This window comes from Pelophylax lessonae (genome assembly GCF_965119305.1).
Source record: "Pelophylax lessonae genome assembly, chromosome: 1".
Taxonomy (NCBI): Eukaryota; Metazoa; Chordata; class Amphibia; order Anura; family Ranidae; genus Pelophylax; species Pelophylax lessonae.
In genome coordinates, this window is record NC_138768.1 from 159,192,766 (window position 1) to 159,215,715 (window position 22,950).

Genomic DNA, 22,950 nt, shown 5'->3' on the forward strand with positions numbered 1-22,950 from the left:
TTCTTTGGTATGATTTATGCAAATCGCAAGGAATCTGTTCTAAAGAAACAGCGGCATGTTTCTCACTGCATTCCTTTGAATGTTGCTTTCATTGGACATGTGCTGGATTATCAGTCTTAGCCCCACTGCTACTCTGGATAGAAATTACAGTTCCTCCCTTTCCTTCTGAGTGATGTCCGTAATCTCCATTAAATGTTTACAAAGAAAAGGACCAGAGCAGAGGATTAGTGACCATAAGTAAAGAGAAGGAATTAGCCATTTTTAATGCATTACATATTAAAGAATATTAAAGAATTATAAAGCTATGAGAGAGTGACCATTTGGGGCTTTCAGTTTGCATTGCCTTTCCTTCTACTTTACCACTTGACCCCCCCAGGCCAACTCGGACATTTCTCTAGTACACGTAAAAAACAGCAGTATTTTTGCTAGAATATTACTTGGAACCCCCAGATATTTTTTACACACACATATATATATATATATATATTAGCGTAGGCCCTAGAGAATAAAATGGTGGGTGGTGCTATTTTTTATGATTTGTTTTGGAAAAAATATACTTTAATAAGTTTTAGTGAACACAGACAGAATTAAATACCCATTTATTTTTGTAAAATATAAAATATATTAGCCTGAGTAAATGGATACCGAACATGTCACGCTCTAAAATTGAGCATGTCCGTGGAACGTCAACAATCTACTATATATTAAATTATCCATAGGCGACGCTTTAAAAGACCTTAAAGCAGCCTGTCTCAACCTTTTTAAAACCACAGAAAGTCCTAAAATAATTCTCAGGTCTCGGGGAACCTCTGGCAAGATTAGTCCATCAGGGGTCATTGGGAAAATGCTTCTTACATTGGTGATTGTAAATGGGAAGAATGTCCCCACTTACAGGGATCACCAGAATGACATCCTTGTGGTCACACTGCTGGGTCTACAAAGTTGTTTTGGACCTGGAACTATACCTGGCACAATCAAATGGGGAATTCTTCAAAAAGACTGTATGTGAACACACTGCAAAATATATTCCCATGGGCAATAAGTGTAAAAGGCTACAAATAAAGCTTATGTAGCTCTGGGCCAAAAGTTAGAAAAGCTATAAATAAAAAATATAAAAATGAAGGAACAATATCATTGTTTAAATATTACAAATAATAGAACAGAATATGTAAAATGGAAATCAAGGCCACAAAAATTCACAATGAATGACAGATGGCAAAAGATAGTAGGACAAACCCCAAGAAAATCTTCAAATATATTAATAGTAAAAAGGTCAGGTATGAGCACGTTGGCCCTTTACAAAGTAATCTAGAGTGGCGACTGGGGACAAAGAAAAGGCACATTTATTACATACCTTCTTCAGCTCTGTGTATACAAATGAGCATAGGGGAGCTCATGGCCATAATGGAGATGGTATTGACACAGCCCCAAATGATCCACAATAGATCAAAATGAATATGGTCCAGAAATATTTAGATAGCATAAAAGGTGAATAAAGCATTGGGTCCAGATGGCATAAACCAACAAGTCTTTAAACAATTGAACTCTGTCATTTCAAAGTCATTGTTTCTAATTTTTAGGGACTCTAAGTACTGGAATAGTACCATTGAATTGGTATAAGGCCAATGTGGTGCCTATATTTAAAAAACGGATCAAAGTTATTACCAAGTAACTATAAACCTGTTTGTTTAATTTCCATAGTTGTAAGATACTGGAGAGTTTAATAAAAGACCACATAGATGAGTTCTTGCTGGAAAAAATCTTTAAAGCAACAGACAGCATGAATTCATGAAAGACAGAAGTTGTCAGACAAATCTGATTTCTTTTTATGAGGAAGTAAGTAAAACCTTAGTTGGACGTAGTATACTTGAATTTTGCAAAAGAGTTTGACACAGTTCCCCACACACTGGTAATGTGCAATATAAAAAGTTTACAGGCTTGGAAAAATCTGTTTGTAAATGGATAGCAAACAGGCTAAAAGACCAAATACAGAGTAGTGGTTAATAATTCTTACTCTGAATGGTCTAAGGTTATCAGTGGTGTACCCCAAGGTTCAGTGTTAGGACCCTTACTTTATAATATCTTTATAAATGATATAGGATCTGGGATGGAACCAAGCTATGTAGTGGAATGACGTCCTTACAGGATGTCTCCAACTTACAAGCCGTCCTCAATGCACCATTTAATTGGGCAACTATGTGACAAATGAGGTTTAATATTGCTAGATGTAAAAAGTTATGCACTTGGGGACTAAGAATATGCATCATACATACTAGGGGGAGTACAACTGAAGGAATAAATGGTGGAGAAGGACTTGGGTGTTCTGGTAGATCATACGCTTAGTAATAGCATGCAATGCCAAGCTGCAGTTTCCAAAGCAAGCAAAAGCCTTTCTAGTATTATGAGAGGTATAGACTCCAAAGAGAAACATCATTTTGCCCCTATACAAATCATTAGTAAGACCTTATATGGATCATGCAGTTCAGTTTTGGGCACCAGTTCTCAAAAAGGATATTTTGGGAACTGGAGAAAGTGCAGAGAAGGGCAACCAAACTAATAAATGGCATGGAGGAGCTCAGCTATAGGGAAATATTAGAGGAACTGCATGTATTCTCTCTTGAGAAGAGGAGATTAAGGGGGGTATGATTAACATGTATAAACACATAAGTGATCCATATAGTGAACTTGGTGTTGAGTTATTCACTTTAAGGTCATCCCAGAGGAAAAGGGGGCATTTTTTTTACATTTGGAGGAAAAGAGATTTAATCTCCAAATACGGAAAGGCTTCTCCACAGTAAGAGCTGTGAAAATGTGAAATAGACTCCCTCAAGAGCTGGTTCTGTCCGGCTCAGTAAATTGCTTTACAATTCTTTTCTAAATGCACATAACATAACTGGATACTAACATTTAAAGTTAAAGTTGATCCAGGAATCATCAGATTGCCTCTAGGGGGATCAGGAAGGAATTTTTCCCCTGCTGGAGCAAATTGGATCATGCCTTGCTGGGGTTTTTTGCTTTCCTTTGGATCAACTGTGGGTATGGGTTTGTGTATATGGGATTGCGAAAAAGAAAAAAAAAGTTGGTTTTGTTTTCCCTTTTGTTGGTTGAACTGAATGGATTTTGTGTCTATTTTCAACCAGACTAACTATGACTACTTCTAACTATGAAATGGAAAGTCAATCATTCATGGCTCAATGAACCCCTAGACACCTCTTAAGGAACCCTAGGGTTCCATGGAACCCTGGTTGAGAATGGCTGCTTTACAGGTTACCAAGTTAGAGTTTCATAGGATGTCTGGCACTGGTATTATTGCTCTTGCTCTGACAATTGCGGCGATACCTCACGTGTGGTTCCTTCGCCATTTACATAAGTGTGCAGGACTTATGTGCTTGTTTACTTTTGGTAATGAGCATTGAGGTGCTTTATTTTTTTTATTATTTTATCATTAATTTTATTTAAATGTTTTTTTTTTTTACACTGTACCTTTACTTTTTTTTTTTTTTGGATCAACTTTTTTGCGATCATAAGGGATGAACAACATCCATTGTGATATCATGGGCCATGACAGGTCCTCTTTTTGGGTAGATTGGGGGTAAAGTAGACCCTATATCTCTCCTCTGGCCTCTAAAACATCTAATCAAACTGAAATCTGTTTGATCTCATGCTGTACAAACCAGTAATGCCATGTGTAAAACTGACAGACGCTGAAATCACTTTTACCTTTTAGAGAATCACTGGCAGAAAAGAAAACAGGATCATGACTGTAGTTGCAGTATATATATATATATATATATATATATATATATATACATACACATATACTCACCAGCCACTTTATTTTTTTCTTTAAAAAGGTAATTTTTTTACTGCTTTAAACGTAAAACAGAAAAAAAAAAAACAATATACCACACAGATATACACGTGAGTGACACAAATACAGCATACATTTTAACTTTATGATGCAAACAAAAAGTCCACCCAGTAGTCTATTTAGGTATATATTAACCACTTGCCGACTGCTCACAGTATATTTACTGCGGCAGTCAGCCCCTCACAGGCAGAGTCAAAAATGTCAGTCAAGGGTCCGATCTGTCCGCCGCAATGTCGCAGTACCGCAAAAAAAAAATCTTTCCCTTTGTTAGTAAACGCGATAACTTTAGCGAAAACCAATCAAAATACGCTTTTTGCGATTTTTTTTACCAAACATATGTAGCATAAAACAAATTGGCCGAAAATGTTAAAAAAAATGGATTTTTGTAAAATCTTACCGTAAAATCCTTTTCTCTTAGCTCATTGACAGACGTAGTCCTCGGTGATACACCACCTTCGGGTTATGTTGCCTCCACAGGAGCAGGACTAGACAGGAAATTAAAAAGCTCTGGCCACACCCTAGGGGCAGTCCCAGAGGGTATATCCTCTCTCTCTCTGCCTCAGCAAATCAGTTATGTGAAAAAGCAGTCTTTAGGGATTTTAACCCAACCCAACTCAAAAACAGAGGGGCGGGGACTACGTCTGTCAATGAGCTAAGAGAAAAGGATTTTACGGTAAGATTTTACAAAAATCCATTTTTCTCTAGCGCTCATTGACAGACGTAGTCCTCGGTGATACACCACCTTCGGGACGTCCCAGAGCAGTATCACAACTGAGGTTTGGGAAAATTTTTTTTTTTCAAACAGAAAAAAACCCTCGAGGTAGACCACCGGTCTCCTCAAATTGCGGCCTGCAAAACCTTGCGGCCAAATGAGGCATCCGCCGATGCCGTCACATCAATTTTATAGAATTTTGTAAAGGTATGTACCGACGACCAGGTGGCCGCCTTACATACCTGGACCACTGACGCCTGATGGCGAAAGGCCCAGGAAGTACTGAGCGCTCGAGTGGAGTGCGCCCTAACAGGGAACGGAGGACTCTGACCCTTAATAGAATAAGCCTGTACCACCGTTTGTCTAATCCATTTGGCAATGGTCGCGGCAGATGCAGGCAAACCCTTTCTGGGGCCATCCGTGATCACAAAAAGTGAATCCGTCTTACGGAATGATTCCGTAGCTTTCAGGTATACCCTGATTGCCCGAACCACATCTAAGGAATGCAACGCATGTTCCCGATGATGCTTGGGCTGAGGACACAAGGAAGGTAGTACAATATCTTCATTCAGATGAAAATCTGAAACCACCTTAGGAAGAAAAGATGGCTTAGGATGAAGTACTACCTTATCCCTATGAATCACTAGGTATGGGGACTGGCATGATAATGCAGCCAGTTCTGACACCCTGCGAGCAGAAGTAATAGCCACCAAGAAGGCCAGCTTCTGGGATAAAGTAAGCAAGGGAATCTCCCTGATGTTTTCAAAGGGAGGTTTCTGTAGAACCGACAAAACCAAATTAAGATCCCAGGGCGGTAAGGGCGCGCGGACTGGAGGAGCCAGGTGCCGCACCCCCTGGATGAAATTCCGCACCAAGGACTTGGTAGCTAAAGGTTTCTGAAAGAAGATTGCTAATGCTGAAACTTGACCCTTGATGGTGCTCAAGGCTAGCTTCTGCTCAACCCCTTGTTGCAAAAAGGCCAATATTCGAGTCACCGAATAGGTACGTGGAGGAAATCCTAAAGATTCGCACCACGCAATATAAGTCTTCCATGTGTGATAATAGACCTTGCTGGAAGTCGCTTTCCTTGCTTTAATAAGGGTAGGAATGACTGAAGTAGACAAACCTCTGTCCTTCAGTACTTGGGTCTCAATGGCCAGGCCATTAAACCCAGCGACTGTAAAGCATGATGGTAAATTGGTCCTTGAGACCACAGACACTCCCTGAGACGAAGTTCCCACGGAACGTCTGCGGCATGTCCAAGTCGGCCAGGCCGGCTTGAGGAGGCCAGCCTAGAATTTCTAGGACCACTGGCGCTGATAGTATCTGAACCAGGCGTCCCTAGAGGTATCTGGCCCCGACCATCCGAGAAAGTCTGGTCGTTTTCTGTTCCCACACATTTATCAGATACCTGATTGTTATCAGGAAGGGTGATCTTTTCTGGTTGAACCTCAGGGACCGAAGTCACCCGACTAGAGGCTACTTGGCCTATCTGGTCAACCAGATCCGATTCCTGTGAGGTATAGGGACTAATCTTAGGAAAAGGTAAAGGAAAAGATCTATTCAGGGAACGGTAACTACCGCTTCCTGTAATACTTAAATGTTGGAAGGGAAGAATCACACCGGTAGTAGTGGTTGATGCTCGATCTAATGTCCTAAATACCGGTGAAAACGTCCCCCCACCCTGAAACCGGGTGGGGGCGCACCTTCAGGCTGTGTACTCCTTTGCTTCGGGTTTGGCTGGGTTGGTCCTCTGCTTGTCCGACCAGCCCTTCTTGAACCCTCCTGGAGGAGTCTTGCCTTTCCCGCTAGTACCAGCCGGGCGCCCTTTATGGGCAGTAAAGAAAGGTCCTCGCTTGTTGCGAGGTCCCTTAGCTTTAGCAGCCTGTGGCAAAAAAGTGCTCTTGCCCCCAGTGGCATCCTTGATGATTTCATCTAGGTTGGCCCCAAATAGACGATTCCCCTGAAAAGGGAGATTTGTCAAGGTCTTTTTGGAACCTAGGTCAGCTGACCAGCATTTTAACCACAGCACACGTCTGAGGATCACCGCTGACATAGATGCATGCCCTAATAAGGGAGTAGTGTCCAAGGCTGCGTCACAGATAAACTGTAGCCCTTGTATAATCTGTTCGATCAAATCAGATGTCTCCTGGGAAATATCTTTTCCCCTAAGGTCTTGGCGTACCATTTTCGCCCATCGTAAGTGTCTGGGAAACTAGACCAATAACAATTACTGGTCTAAATGCTGACCCTATCAGAGAGAAGATGGTGCGGGACTCTGCTTCCATCTTTCGATCCACCGGATCCTTAAAGGACGAAGTGTCCTCCACTGGGATAACCGTGGCTTTATTCAGCCTGGAAATAGGTGGATCCACCACTGGTGGTACCGTCCATTTCTTAATGATGGATTCCTCAAACGGATAGCGTCTAGCAATACGCTTGGAAATAGTAAAGGTACGTTTAGAATGCTCCCATTCTCCTTTAATCTGATTACCGAAACATTTGGGTACAGGAAAAACCTTCACCGTTTTGATGGGCTTATTAGTACCAAAAGGAATCTCTGTTTCAGTTGCCTCTGCCGGTAAAGCCTCAAGTTTTAAGGTTTCCTGCACTGCCACAACTAGTGCGTCCACCAATGCTTCTTCCTGAATTATAGCAGGAGAAGAAGCGTCCTCCTCACTGTCTGAGGGGGCTTTACCTGGGATAACAGCCTTTGCAGAGGAACCTGCAACTGCAGTGACCATCTCTGAATCAGAGTCAGAGGTGTCAGATAGTATAGGGGTAGGCGGGGGTCGCTTCCTTGACCCCCGTCCCTGACAGGCCGCCTCCACCCGAGCCACCATAGACTCCAAAATTGCTGTAAATGACTCTACACTCTGTGCACCGGCGGGTCCCGTGGCCCCCTCGAGGGAAACAGGTGGGGGAATATGTGTGGCAGGGTCCATGATAATTCCAGTCACTTCCTGGATAATATAATTCAAAAATAAAAAACTTTTTTTTTTTTTTTCAGACCCTCAGCGCCACAAAAAGCCCCTTAGTCTTACCTGCTAGGGATCCCTATCGATCGAGAGAGAGAGAGAGATAGACCCCCAGGCTCACCACTTGATGCTCAGAGTTTAACTGCAACAGGTTACAGCGCTGTCTTGACAAACAGGAAGTCTTTTGGCTGGCTGCCCAGGAAGAAAGGAGGCGGCTCCGCCCCTCTGCACGCCTTCCGGCGCCTCCCCTAGCTCCACGAGGTGTTTGGATCACCTCAAACATGGCCGCCCCCATGCTGGAGACACGAGGCTACGCCAAAATGGCGGCTCGTGCGATCCAGCACAAAAAAAATGGCGGCGGCCTGTACTGAATAGCGGTGTGCTGCAGGGCACACAACACTCTCTCTGCATGGGGATTTTGGCGTGGTTGGCGGTACCGGCCCTGGCGGACCGCATGGCCATTCGGGAGGCCTGCTAATAGCTGGTGATCTGATTAGGAAGGCAGTCTACATGTCCGTGGCTTCTGACTGGTAGGTAGCTTATTCTTATCACCGTAAGATTCCCAGAATGCCACAGATTATAATCTTTTTAACATGTATACAATTAGATTGTTAGCCAAACCAAGCCTCCTGGCTTTTTGCACATAAAATCACACTCAAAGTAGGAGGATCTGTGTCATTTATAGGATAGAGGGGGACTCTATCTTACCATACAGAGAGGGGCCCGCGTTCACCACAAGACCCGTCAGGGGAAAAGGGGGAACATACTACTCACCATACCGGAACCAGGCGGGCACCAACTCCTGACAGTACCCCTCTCCACCGGGGCGGGAGGGCTGTCGACCGATATGGACGCCGTGACTCATGGTCTTTGGCGTTTCAGCGAGACGTTTAACTCGCGGGGTCAGTCCTTTAATGGGACTTTGTCGCGGCCGACCCAGCGCGGAGCTATGGCCTGCACGCGCTCGTAGGCTGAACTGGGGTGACCACCGGATCTCAACATCCAGCCCGTCGCCCAGTTCAGCTTCTTGCTTGAAGATCTCACAGGAACACTGGAGAAAAAAAGCTGTCTAAAAAATCCTTTAAGAAAAAAATCTTGCCAGGACCTAAGATCCCAGCAAGGTATCTAGGTCCTTACTTCTAACTAGACAGAAAATAACTGATTTGCTGAGGCAGAGAGAGAGAGGATATACCCTCTGGGACTGCCCCTAGGGTGTGGCCAGAGCTTTTTAATTTCCTGTCTAGTCCTGCTCCTGTGGAGGCAACATAACCCGAAGGTGGTGTATCACCGAGGACTACGTCTGTCAATGAGCGCAGGTGATCAAATACCACCAAAAGAAAGCTCCGTTTGTGGGGAAAAAAGGTACAGCGTCGCACGACTGCGCAATTGTTCTTTAAAGTCACGCAGTGCCGATTCGCAAAATAGACCCTGGTTGGGATGGGGGTAAAATCTTCCGGGGCTTAAGTGGTTAACTGAACAAAACAGAACGTCAAACAGTGGTGACAAACATTCTTATATGTAACATCTCCTGTGCCAAGATTTAACAGGTAGGGGGTCACTATTTAACTGTGGGCAACTGCATGGCAAATGAGGTTTAAGTTGATAAATGTAAAGTTATGCACTTGAGGGCTAAAAACATGCATGCATCATACATACTAGGAGTCAATAGTGGAGAAGGATCTGGGGGTTCTGGTAGATCATAGGCTTAATAATGGCATACAATGCCAAGCTGCAGTTTCCACAACAATGCCCAGCCTCATGTGGTGAGAGTATGCAGCCAGTTTCTGGAGGATGAAGGAATTGACACCATTGAATAGCTCCCACAATCGCCTGACCTAAATCAAATAGAACACCTCTGGGACATTATGATTTGGTCCATCCGACGTTGCCAGGTTGCACCTCAGTCTGTCAAGGAGCTCAGTGATGCCCTGGTCCAGATCTGGGAGGAAATACCCCAGGACACCATTCGTCATCTCAATAGGAGTACACCCGACGTGGACAGGCATGCATAAAAGCATGTGGGGAGCATACAAACTGCTGAGGACCATTTTGAGTTGCTGCAAAGAAATTTCAGCAAAATGGACTAGCCTGCTGCATGATTTTTTCACTTTAATTTTCTGGATGTGAATTGAGCCCTCTGTAGGTTGATCATTTTCATCAAATGATGTGGCATCCTTTCAATCCTAATATCAAAGGATCCTGCAAGCTACCAACACTATTTCAATCAAGCCAGCTGCAAGCACTGATCACCATCTCATACTAAAGCGTATAGTGCCATAATAAAACAAACCTTAGTGCTGCGCTAAATAATATCATAAAACAATCAAAAATTTATGACTAACAACAGCTGCTAAAAACTGTGTGCTATACTATAAATAGCGTGAATTATTAAAAACCACTTCAATACAGGGCAATTTCACCCCCTTCCCGCCCAGGCCAATTTTCACCTTTTAGCGCTGTTGCATTTTGAATGACAATTGCGCGGTCATGCAACACTGTACCTAAACCAAATTTATGTAATTTTCCCCCCACAAATAGAGCTTTCTTTTGATCGTATTTGATCACCGCAAGGTTTTTTCTTTTTTGCTAAACAAATAAAAAAAAGACCGAAAAGTTTGAAAAAAAAAAAAATCTTTTTTTGTTTAGGTTATACAATTTTGTAAATAAATTCGTTTTTTTCCTGCACTGATGAGACTGCACTGACAGGCACTGATGAGGAGGCACTGATGGGGTGGCACTGATAGGTAGCACTGATATGCAGCATTGGTGGGCACTGATAGGCGGCACTGGTGGGCACTGATAGGCGGCACTGGTGGGCAATGATGGGCACTGGTGGGCAGCACTGAGGGGGAGGGCACTGGCAGGCAGCACTGATGGGGAGGGCAATGGGGGGCTCCCTGAGCCCTGATTGCCATCCCTGGTGACCATAGTGGGCATCCCTGGAGTCATGAGTGGGCTTCCCTGGGGTCATGGGTGGGCATCCCTGGTGGTTCTAGTGGCACCGCCCCCCCCCCCCCGAGGGTCTGCACTGGTAATCAATGATCTGATTACCAGCACCGACCCCCCCGTCAGGAGAGCTGCAGATCGGCGCTCCTTTACTCATGCCTAACAGGCACGATCAACGGCTCTTCCTGTTTACTATGTGACCAGCCGTAATTGGGCACGGCTGGTCACATTGTAAAGAGCCTATGTCAGTAGGCTCTATACCGAGATCGGAGATGCGGGGAGTCAGACCGATACGCCGCATCACCGATGCATTATCCTGCCGCCGTCATATGAAATCCTATCAGGATAATGCAACCACTTTCAACGTCAAACGCCTACAGGGTGGGAAGTGGTTAATACTTGTGGCATAATCAGATGGTTCTTTAAAAACAAAGTCCACGACTATGCAAATTTTATGTAAATATATCGTGATGATCCTTCCCGCCACCGACATTCGTGTTGTATAGGGTGCTCACTCTTCCTTCTCCTTTCGTGCAGTTAAATTAACACATCCATGTGCCACCACAATGGATGCTCCCCCCTTTTCAATCCTAACACATTACCCAGTCCATATCAGTATAGATATCGAGCATATTTTTCCCCATTGAGATCTGATGCGTTTTTAAAGTGTACCTGTGAATATGTATATATAGTGTCATTTCTTCAGTGTCGTCACACGAAAAGATATAATAAAACATTTATAAAAATGTGAGGGGTGTGTTCACTTTTGTGAGAAACTATATTATATGTATATAATTTTTTTTACCCTTTTATTGGTTTAACTAGATGGATCAACCAGATTAACTGATGTAACATGAAAGAAAAAAACAGGAGGTGATAACACTCAGAAAATGCACATAGCCCATTAAAACATTAGGATGATTATTCTATAAAGTTTTATTCAACACCAAAGCCCTTTTAGAACATAAAGACACTTAAATCTCTAGGCCACCTGACACAGCACTAATCCATCCTGACCATAATTTGTCAATTTTTTTAAGGGCATCCTCGGGCAACGGAAGTCAATTTTTACATTGGTAATGCTTTGTTCCACTGCAGTTCATTGCTTTTATTAACATAAAATAATAGAAGACAAAGAGACTTTTGGGATTCTCTGAGCTTCTCCCCCACCAGGACTCCCAGTAGGCATCTGGCAGGAGAACAGATATCAGGTAGGGCCAGTTTCTCCTCGATAAACCCACATATTTCCATCCAAAATCTGCACACCTTGTCATAGTCCTAAACCATATGGAAAAAGTACCCGATAGCCAATTGACATCTTTAACAGTCTGGGGATGGAGCACTTACCATTTTATAAAGCCTTTATAAGGTCTGTAATAGATCCTATGGAAATACTTCAATTGGCTGAGTTTATCTGCGGCAGCAATAACCCCAGTAAGCTGAGACTCCACCACTTCCTCCCAAACTTCATCATCTTCATCAAGTTTTGTATATCAGACTTACACTACCGTTCAAAAGTTTGGGGTCACCCAGACAATAAATTTCATGTTTTCCATGAAAACTCACACTTTTATTCATCAAATGAGCTGCAAAATGAATAGAAAATATAGTCAAGACATTGACGAGGTTAGAAATAATAATTTTGTCCTTCAAACTTTGCTTTCAAAGAATTCTCCATTTGCAGCAATTACAGCCTTGCAGACCTTTGGCATTCTAGCTGTCAATTTGTTGCGGTAATCTGAAGAAATTTGACCCCACGCTTTTTGAAGCACCTCCCACAAGTTGGATTGGTTTGATGGGCACTTCTTACATACCATTTGGTCAAGCTGCTCCCACAACAGATCAATAGGGTGGCTGCACTGGCCACTCCATTACAGGCAGAATACCAGCTAACTTGCTTCTTCCCTAAATAGTTTTTGCATAGTTTGCTTTGGGTCCTTGTCCTGTTGTAGGAGGAAATTGGCTCCAATCAAGCGCTGTCCACAGGGTATGGCATTGCAAAATGGAGCGATAGCCTTCCTTATTCAAAATCCCTTTTACCTTGTACAAATCTCCCACTTTACCAGCACCAAAGCAGCCCCAGACCAACACATTACCTCCATCATGCTTGACAGATGGCGGCAGGCACTCCTCCAGCATCTAATCACTTGTTCTGCATCTCACAAATGTTCTTCTGTGTGATCCGAACACCTCAAACTTAGTTTCATCTGTCCATAACACTTTTTTCCATTCTCCCTCTGTCCAATGTCTGTGTTCTTTTGCCCATCTTAATCTTTTCCTTTTATTGGCCAGTCTCAGATATGTCTTTTTTTTTTGCCACTCTGCCTACAAAGGCAACATCCGGGAGTCGACTCTTCACTGTGGACGCTGAGACTGGCGTTTTTCGGGTACCATTTAATGAAGCTGTCAGTTGAGGACCTGTGAGGTGTCTATTCCTCAAACTAGAAACTCTACTATGTACTTGTTCGCTTGCTTAGTAGTGCACCAGGGCCTCCCCACTTCTCTTTCTATTCTGGTTAGAGCCCGTTTGTGTTGTTCTCTGAAGGGAGTAATATATACCGTTGTCGGAAATTTTCAGTGTCTTGGCAATTTCTCGCATGAAATAGCCTTCATTTCTCAGAGCCAGAATAGACTGTTGAGTTTCAGAAGAAAGTTCTCTTTTTCAGGCCATTTTGAGAGTTTAATCGAATCCACAAATGCTGATGCTCCAGATACTCAACTAACTCAAAGGAAGGTCAGTTTTATAGCTTCTGTAATCAGCACCACAGTTTTAAGCTGTGCTAACATAATTGCACAAGGGTTTTGTAATCATCAATTAGCCTTTTAACATGGTTAGCTAACACAATGTACCATTAGAACACAGGAGTGATGGTTGCAGGAAATGGGCCTCTGTACACCTATGTAGATATTCCATTAAAAATTTCCAGCTGAAATAGTAATTTACCACATTAACAATGTCTAGACTGTATTTCTGATTAATTTAATGTTCTCTTCATTGAAAAAAAAAAAAAAAAAAAACAGTGCTTTTCTTTAAAAAAATAAGGACATTTCTAATTGACCCCAATCTTTTGAACGGTAGTGTACATGGCTTCTTGATTTCATCCATCCATGGGGAAAAATCAACCAAGAGGAGAGAATACCTGGAGATTAGCTTAATATGAGCGACCACTTTATTAGCTAACCTAGCTAGTATGGGGTTGAACCCCCTTTTGCCTTTAGAACCACCTTATTTGTGGCATAGATTCAACATGGTGGTGGAAATATTCCTCAGAGATTTTGGTCCATATTAACATGATAGCATCATGCAGTTGTTGCAGATTTGTCAGCTGCACATCCATGAGGGGAATCTCCCATTCCACCACATCCCAAAGGTGCTCTATTGGATTGAGATCTGGTGACTGTGGAGGCCATTGAGTACAGCGAACTCGTTCTGCTGGAAGTAGCCATCAGAAGAGGGGTACACTGAAGTCATAAAGGGATGGACATGGTCAGCAACAATACTCAGGTAGGCCGTGGCGTTTAAAAACAGTGCTAAATTGGTACTAAGGGGATCAAAGTGTGCCAAGAAAATATCCTCCACACTATTACACAAGCACCAGCCTGAATCATTGATACAAGGCAGGATGGATCCATGCTTTCATGTTGTTTACGCCAAATTAATGTCCCAGCTGGAATCGAGACTGATTTTTTTCTTAGAATAAAGATCACGATTCTCTCACAATTCTTGGCCTAACATCATCTTTTGCATTATACAAAAGATTGGGCTAACTTTACTGTTTAGTTTTTTTTTAGTTTTTTTTACTCATTAAGTGTATTTTTTCCCAAAAAATTGAGTTTGAAGGACCGCTGCGCAAAAACAGTATGACATACAATATTGCAACAACCGCCATTTTATTCTCTAGGGCTCTTTCACACGGTCCGTCCCCGTAGGCGGATCCGTGTTGCTCAGCGGGGATCGATCCGCGATCCCCGCTGAGCCGGCAGATGACAGCTCCGTCTCCGTTTGCAGAGTGGAGAGGGAGGTGTCTCAGCCCCCGCTGCCCTCTATGGGGGATCGGATGAGAGCGGACCGCCTGTCCGCTCTCATCAGATCCGATCCGCTCCGATTACTGAACGGATGGAAAAATACGGTTTCCATCCGTCCAGATTTCACTGACAGGATCGGATGCGGATGGCAGCGGGTGTCAGCGGAGGTGTCTCCGCTGACACCCGCTGCCCCATAGAGCTGCATGGAGGATCCGATCAGATCCGCCTAAAAAAACTGACAGGCGGATCTGATCGGATCGCCCGTGTGAAAGAGCCCCTAGGGTCTCTGTTAAAAAAAAAATATATATATATATATATATATATATACATAATGTTTGAGGGTTCCAAGTAATTGTTTAGCAAAAAATACTGATTTTAACTTGTAAGCAATAAGCGTCAGAAAAAGGCTGTCTTTATGGGGTTCAACTGGTCATTTACAGGCCGAAGCTCATCTCTTTGATCTAAAAGAAGTAAACAATACATTGTTTAGGCCCCTTCCAGACTTGTGTGACCTATAAGCCGCACAATTTTGCCACAATTTTGACTGCACTTGAGGCAATGCCTGTGTATTCTTGAGGTCTATGGCCCTCAAAATGCATCAAAGTCAGACCAAAGTAGTGCAGGTGTTCTGTGAAAAAAACCCTACCCGTGAAAATTCCCTACCCTCGTCACTTCCAGTGCACCTATGTCTCACCTACGTCATGGAACAGCTGAGCAGGTTACCATTACGCATGCTCAGAGGTCCGGAGGGTAGTGAATTTTGACGGGGTAGTGTGTTGTAACGTTACACCACATCAGCTGTTGCCGCGGTAACATTAACCACTTGAACCCTGCTCACATTGCTGCTACTGCGGCAATGTGGCACGATCCCGTCCAGCGACGTAGACCTACGTCGCTGGACTCCGCCCCTTGTGGGCGGCTCTCGCGCGCCGCCGGAGGCTCGCTCCCGCTGTGTTCATTCACAGCGGGAGTCGGGCCAGGGGAGGAGCAGCGGCGATCGCCGCTGCTCTGCCCCGATCGTCGGGGAATCGAGTGAGGAGTTCCGCCCGCCTGTGTAAACAGAGCGGGCGGATCTCCATAGTGACAGGGACTGACAGATCGGAGTGTTCAGCATAGCTGGACATCCGATCTGTCCTTCTGTCACTCAGTCACCTCCCCCCCCACACGTCAGTAAGCACCAGGCATACATTAACCCCTCCCTCTCCAATAAAATTAACCCCTTCCCTGCCAGTGTCATTTTTACAGTAACAGTGCATATATATAGCACTGATTACTGCAGTAATGTCACTGGTACCCCCAAAAGTGTCAAAAATGTCAGTCAAGGGTCCGATCTGTCCGCCGCAATGTCGCAGTCCCGCAAAAAAAAAACGCAGATCGCCGCCATTACGCGTTAAAAAAAAAACACCAAAAATGACAGAAATCTTTCCCTTAGTTAGTAAACGCAATAACTTTTGCGCAAACCAATCAAAATACGCTTATTGCGATTTTTTTTACCAAAAATAGGTAGCAGAAAACAAATTGGCCAAAAATTTTAAAAAAATTTGATTTTTACATTTCTTTGGGGGGGGAATTTCATATAAAAAATGTGAAAAATATTGTTATTTTTTCAAAATAAATGCTCTTTTTTTGTTTATAGCGCAAAAAGTAAAAATCGCACAGGTGATCAAATACCACCAAAAGAAAGCTCTGTTTGTGGGAAAAAAAGGACGTAAATTTCGTTTGGGTACGGCATTGCACGACCGCGCAATTGTCAGTTAAACTCGCACAGCGCCGAATCGCAAAAAGTGGCCTGGACGGAAGACAGCAAAATCCTCCGGTGGTAAAGTGGTTAAAACATCTCAGCTGCAACATGAAATCATCTCCGCTCCTACCCCTGTCCCTTCCCTGATCGTGCAGCTCTAAAGTAGGACAAAGGGCTAAAAATATTTAAGGAACTACAGCAGCACATTGTGATATAACTCTAAAATCAGCTAAGGATAAACACATTCCTGTTTATTAGTAGTATATGGAGAGTAAAACTAATTGTTTCAATTTTATTTTAGTTGCTTTCTTTTCAAAAGTTTTTGTAGTTAAACTGTTTTATGCCTCTTTTTTATCTGTGTATTTGCAATCTTTGTTTTGCAAAGAAACAATTTCTATATGACAAAGCTTTCCCAGAGCACTCTGGGATAGCAGGGCAACTGGCGCTGCAGCTCTGTTGTGTGTTTTTAACCTTGAACTCATCCTTCGGATAAGAGAGGAGCAGCTACTGTGATATTTTATTCTTATTCTGTAAGAAAAGGCTTACTTCAAATCATGCCAATGTAAAAAGTAGACTAGAGAATCACGTGCTGACTAAATAGGAGACACCAAAATATAAATGCTCACAATTTATTCTTAAATTTAAAATAAAAATGAAAAAAACAGACAATGTAGAAAAGCCTGAGTATATTGCTTACTCAGTGTAAATGCTTACAGTAAAACGATACAGTTTTGTGTGACCAGTAGGTCCATTAAATTATAGGTTTCCTTGCTTTATGCAAGGTACAGTAGTACATATTTACAATTCTACAACTTCAAAACTGATAATAAAGAAGTGTCTTCAAAAGCAACAGAATGTTGTGTTCTACCAATATCTAGGTTTTCATATTTTTACTCTACAGAGGAACTTTATACCATCCATTGAGAAGCATTGTTACTTCTGCAGAAACCTATAAAATAAACTATACAGTAAACTGTAAAATATTAAGAAGGTCTGCAATGGTTGCATTCACTCACCCGTATGTACAACTGCAGTGTCTCCTTCTCTTTTTGAGGGTTTCGATATTTTTCATAGAAGTCACGCTTTTTCTTGTTGTCTTTTGGAATCCTCTCTCTTCTCTCCCTTTTCTCAGCGGGCTCATCTGAGCTATCTGGAGACTGTTGCTGTGCCAATGGTTTACTTTTTTCCACTTCAATATAATTTTCATTTGGATTCAACACGATAACTGCATAACCTTCCTGCAATCATAGAAGAAAGTATGAGAAATTAGGTTTGTGATAACACTCATATTGAAGTTTTAGATAGAATAAACAACATTCTGGTAATCAATTGCATTAGTAACTAGGACAGAACTTATACACGTACAGTCAGTGAAGAATTCATCCTCTCTAAGACCACTGCAGCTTTACACAACACACTGGAGCATGAGAGGGGGCTTGCAGAACACAAAATCATATAACCGAACACTGTGCCCAGCTCATTAGGCAATGTGAAAACCTTGCTGAAACGTATCGCAATGGATTATATACTATGGTACACTATTGGGTATACTATTGTATAGTAGATTGTACTGATTGTAAATTCAGAATAAAGCTTTATGATTTAACTTGTACTTAAACTTGCTTTGTAAGGAAAAAATATAGGTCTATGCTTAGTACTCTGCTACTAATTAAGCGCAGGATAAAACTCCCTTGTGCTACCAATATACTTGCTAGACAAGAAAACATCTACATTACAAACTTTATTCATATACAAGGTAATTTTATCTAGCGTAATTAAAAATTTATTTGTATATTTAAATCTGGATTGGTTTTAAAAATCCACCACTTCTGATAACAACTTGTAAAACATGAACAGAAAAATATTTATGAATTCACTAAGTAAATGGTTAGGCGAATGTCCTTGTGCCTCCATAGAGTTGAGAATTCCAAGTGACATTACTAGAGAATTCTTTTTGGTTGGCATGTCTTCATTATTCCTACTGAAAGCAGAATACCAAACACAACATGCACACAACACAGATTCGTGTTTTCTCTAAACAGTCTATGACCTTCTGTACATATTGGGTGAACCCATACAGAAAGAATTTTACTTTTCTATTTTATTTTTATAGTCACTCTTTCCACTAAAATGGATTTGTGCACAATGGAAACCTGCATTCAAGAAGTATGTAGTTGTAAATGATGACTCACTTTGTGATGATATTTGCCTGGCTTTCATGCAGGGCAAGTCACTTTCTGATACAAATGGAGCAACAATGCAAATCAGGAGTTCTGCTTTTCTAATTTACAAGCTTGTTTGACATTAATAAGTAAAAGGCAAGGGTGACCAGGGTTTTGGAGTATGAGGTAGAACAGTGTAGAACGGGTGTAAAGGTGTAAGCAGCCAACAACCAAACCCCGAAGGGTTAAGGATAAAGTGAAATGTGCAAAAGGGGTTGAAACGGCGCTACCTGCAAAGTGATTGAGTGCTAATATAGTGCAATAATGTGCAAATGCCTTTTAAAAAAGGAAAGTGACACCGGTAAATAATAAATAATGTGAAAACTGATTATATTTCCAAAGGGTTAAAAACCACACATTTCCGTATCAGTAACCACAACCGATATGATCTGTTGGTGTGTGGTGAATTTTATCTGTAAAATAATAATAATAGTGCCAACAAGTGAGCAGATATTGTAGTGGGTTTATTCCAATAGTGATACAGTGTAAATCAAACAATATATAATATATAAATCCCTGGTGGTGAAGTGATGGATATATGTGACCAAAGTGAATACTGAAGTGCTGTATTCCTTAGAAGTGTAGGTGCTGTAGTACCCCTGATGACCACTAGGTGAGGTATATACGACCTGTTCACATGAAGTGGTCCCAAGAGGGGTGGATCGTGGGGTCCTCTCTTTATCCCGCAAGGCACCGGCTGGTAATCTCACGGAAAGAAAAGAAAGGGGAGCCCCATCAAGTAGTATGCAAGGTTATACCAATGTAGAAAGTAGTAAAAACTCACGGTGAAGCTGCCTCGGATCAGTGTAGAGAGACGCCGGGAAGCTTCCGCGTTCCACGGCTCCCAAGTCCGAGACCGGAAGTGACGTAATGACGCAATGGACCCGCCCTACGCGTTTCGTCAGAGGACGTCTGCTGGAGCGGCGTCACCACCACGCACTCCCGGAATCTTTATAGTCAGCCGATGTCATAGCAACCATACGGCTACCCGCGGCCATCTTGGTGCTCCTCAATGAACTGCCGGACGTGCGCCATCTTGCTCACCCACTCCACAAGATGATTCCGCACGGCGTTCGGACATGTTATACAATTTACATGCGGCTGCTATATTTCACATCATGTGCAAAGCAGCTTTCACCGGATACCTACACGGAACCAGTCTGATTCATGTGAAGCAAAACGTTTTATTTAAAAAAGAAAAAAAGGAAAGAAAAAATGTATGTGAAAACTTTTAACTTTAATGTTATTCCAAAAATAAAAGAGGCATAAAAATCTTTATTTTCCAAATCTTGTGTTTTAATCTCCCCGGGAGTGGACAAACATCCCATGCTCCTTCATTTGTGTGAGAGCACCCCCTAGTGTATATGGATATATTACCTCTATTACACATCTTGTGAGATATTTTGTTTATAGCGGGGAGGGAGTTTACTCAAGTAAAATAAGGTAAAAATATATATGTAAAAAATATAAAAAAACTTTTAAAATTTATATTCGTATTTAAAATAGAGGAATTTTATATTAATAAGAGGGAGGAATTCTTTAATATTTATTGGTGAGAAGGATGTTGGACGAGAAGGTTCAGATGGGATCATACTGTATAAAAAAGGTCTGATAAAAGAATAGTGGTGCTGTTGTGCGTTTCAGAGAGTAAATGAAGTCCGAAGGGGTCACTTGGATAAATTAAATAAATAAAATCTATTTTAAAATGCTAATAACCAAGTGAGGGAATAAAAGGAATTGGAACGTGCAATGATAAAAATGAAGAACATGGTGGATTACAAATAGTAAGGCTGAAATAGATAAAATAATCATCCAAGAGGAGACTTATATAAAAACACTGGAAAGGGTAAGGAAGAATGACAATCCTTCCCATTGTGTGGGAGGAGTCTACATGCTGTGCCATTATGCAATATATAAAAACCGTATGAAGGATATTAAAATATATTGCTAAAAGGAGAAATTGGATATAAAATAAAAATAAAATAAAATAAAATAAAGGAGGAAATAAAAGGGTATTGTCAAAAAGACCATCTGGAAAGTACTACAAACATGGGCCACATGCTAAAACCATATAAAAAAATCATATAAAAAAAGAGAGATATGATGGGTATGTGCACTGAATGGATCATAATGCTATACCCCTGTTAGGACAACTTATTCTAAAAAATTCTAGAAAATTGATTAAAAATCATTAAAAAATTAAAATGCTGGGATAAAGGAAAAATGGTTTCAAACGTCTGTAATAAAACAGTTTAAATCAATGTCAGCGTTCAAACCATCAGGGCGCAAAGATTTCATTAAAAAGATCCATTTTGTTTCGTTTTTTGAGACCAGTCTTCTCTTGTTGCTGCCTCTCCAGTCCCCTTTTATTTTGTCAATACCATAAAACGTAAAACCTGATGGGTCCTGGGAGTGCATTTCCTTAAAATGCCTGGATAGACTATGCTTCTCGAATCCCTTCTTTATGTTTTTTACATGTTCTCTAATTCTTACATATAGGGGACGCGTAGTTCTCCCTATATATTGTAAGTGACAAGGGCATTCGATGACATATGTCACATGTGTGCTGGTACAAGTAATGGTATCTTTTATTTTATATTCTACGCCTGTAGTATGTGATTTAAAATTCTTTATCTTTTTGGGTTGTCTCCTATTTGTTCTACATGGCAGGCATTTTTGGCACCTAAAAAAGCCATTAATACTTGTAGGCAAGGAAATGGTCTTAGGAGGGTTCACCACGTTGTGTACCAACCTGTCTTTAAGTGTTGGTGCCCTCCTGTAGATAAAGCATGGTGCTCTTGGTAATATCTTTTTCAGGGTTCTGTCTGCTGTTAGTATAGGCCAGTGCTTCTTAATAATGCCTTCCAATTGTTTGTGTTGTCTGTTATAGCCCGTTATAAATGCAAACTCATATTTGTTGTTTCTTTCTTTACTTCGTTTTTCCTTTATAAGATCCTCTCTTTTGATGTTTCTGACTAGTTGTTTTAAATGTTCCAGATCTTTTCGTTTATAGCCCTTTTCAACAAATCTTTGTATTAGAATATCTGTTTGGATATCAAAGTCATGTATATTGCTGCAGTTTCTCCTTATCCTCAGGAGTTGCCCCTTGGGAATATTCCCCAACCATTTAGGGTGGTGACAACTCCTGGTTGGGATATACCCGTTTTTGTCCGTTTTCTTAAAAAAAGTTTTACTGGCAATTTTTCCTCCTTCTTTAAAAAGTTCTAAATCCAAATAGGACACTTTTTCTTGGTTCCAGTTGCCTGTAAAGGTAATGCCATATGCGTTGCTGCTGATTTCATCAAAAAATGCTTGTAATGCTTCCATGTTGCCTCTCCAGATTAAAATAATGTCGTCTATGTACCTACGGTAATAAATTAAATCTGGTCGTTCCACGCTAAAAACCTGTTCCTCCTCCCATTTCTGCATAAATTCTGCAAATCTCTGCAAGATTTGGAAAATAAAGATTTTTATGCCTCTTTTATTTTTGGAATAACATTAAAGTTAAAAGTTTTCACATACATTTTTTCTTTCCTTTTTTTCTTTTTTAAATAAAACGTTTTGCTTCACATGAATCAGACTGGTTCCGTGTAGGTATCCGTTGAAAGCTGCTTTGCACATGATGTGAAATATAGCAGCCGCATGTAAATTGTATAACATGTCCGAACGCCGTGCGGAATCATCTTGTGGAGTGGGTGAGCAAGATGGCGCACGTCCGGCAGTTCATTGAGGAGCACCAAGATGGCCGCGGGTAGCCGTATGGTTGCTATGACATCGGCTGACTATAAAGATTCCGGGAGTGCGTGGTGGTGACGCCGCTCCAGCAGACGTCCTCTGACGAAACGCGTAGGGCGGGTCCATTGCGTCATTACGTCACTTCCGGTCTCGGACTTGGGAGCCGTGGAACGCGGAAGCTTCCCGGCGTCTCTCTACACTGATCCGAGGCAGCTTCACCGTGAGTTTTTACTACTTTCTACATTGGTATAACCTTGCATACTACTTGATGGGGCTCCCCTTTCTTTTCTTTCCGTGAGATTACCAGCCGGTGCCTTGCGGGATAAAGAGAGGACCCCACGATCCACCCCTCTTGGGACCACTTCATGTGAACAGGTCGTATATACCTCACCTAGTGGTCATCAGGGGTACTACAGCACCTACACTTCTAAGGAATACAGCACTTCAGTATTCACTTTGGTCACATATATCCATCACTTCACCACCAGGGATTTATATATTATATATTGTTTGATTTACACTGTATCACTATTGGAATAAACCCACTACAATATCTGCTCACTTGTTGGCACTATTATTATTATTTTACAGATAAAATTCACCACACACCAACGGATCATATCGGTTGTGGTTACTGATAAGGAAATGTGTGGTTTTTAACCCTTTGGAAATATAATCAGTTTTCACATTATTTATTATTTACCGGTGTCACTTTCCTT

The 22,950-nt window shown here is 41.7% G+C and overlaps 1 protein-coding gene across 1 annotated transcript in view; it reads right to left on the reverse strand.

The window, feature by feature from the left end:
- ARB2A (ARB2 cotranscriptional regulator A) overlaps positions 1–22,950 on the reverse strand; it is a 973,029-nt gene that overhangs the window by 498,409 nt on the left and 451,670 nt on the right. Inside the window, exon 6 of the mRNA XM_082243137.1 lies at positions 17,291–17,512. Within this exon, the coding sequence (XP_082099263.1) occupies positions 17,291–17,512 (222 nt within the window). The remainder of the gene's footprint in view (positions 1–17,290; positions 17,513–22,950) is intronic.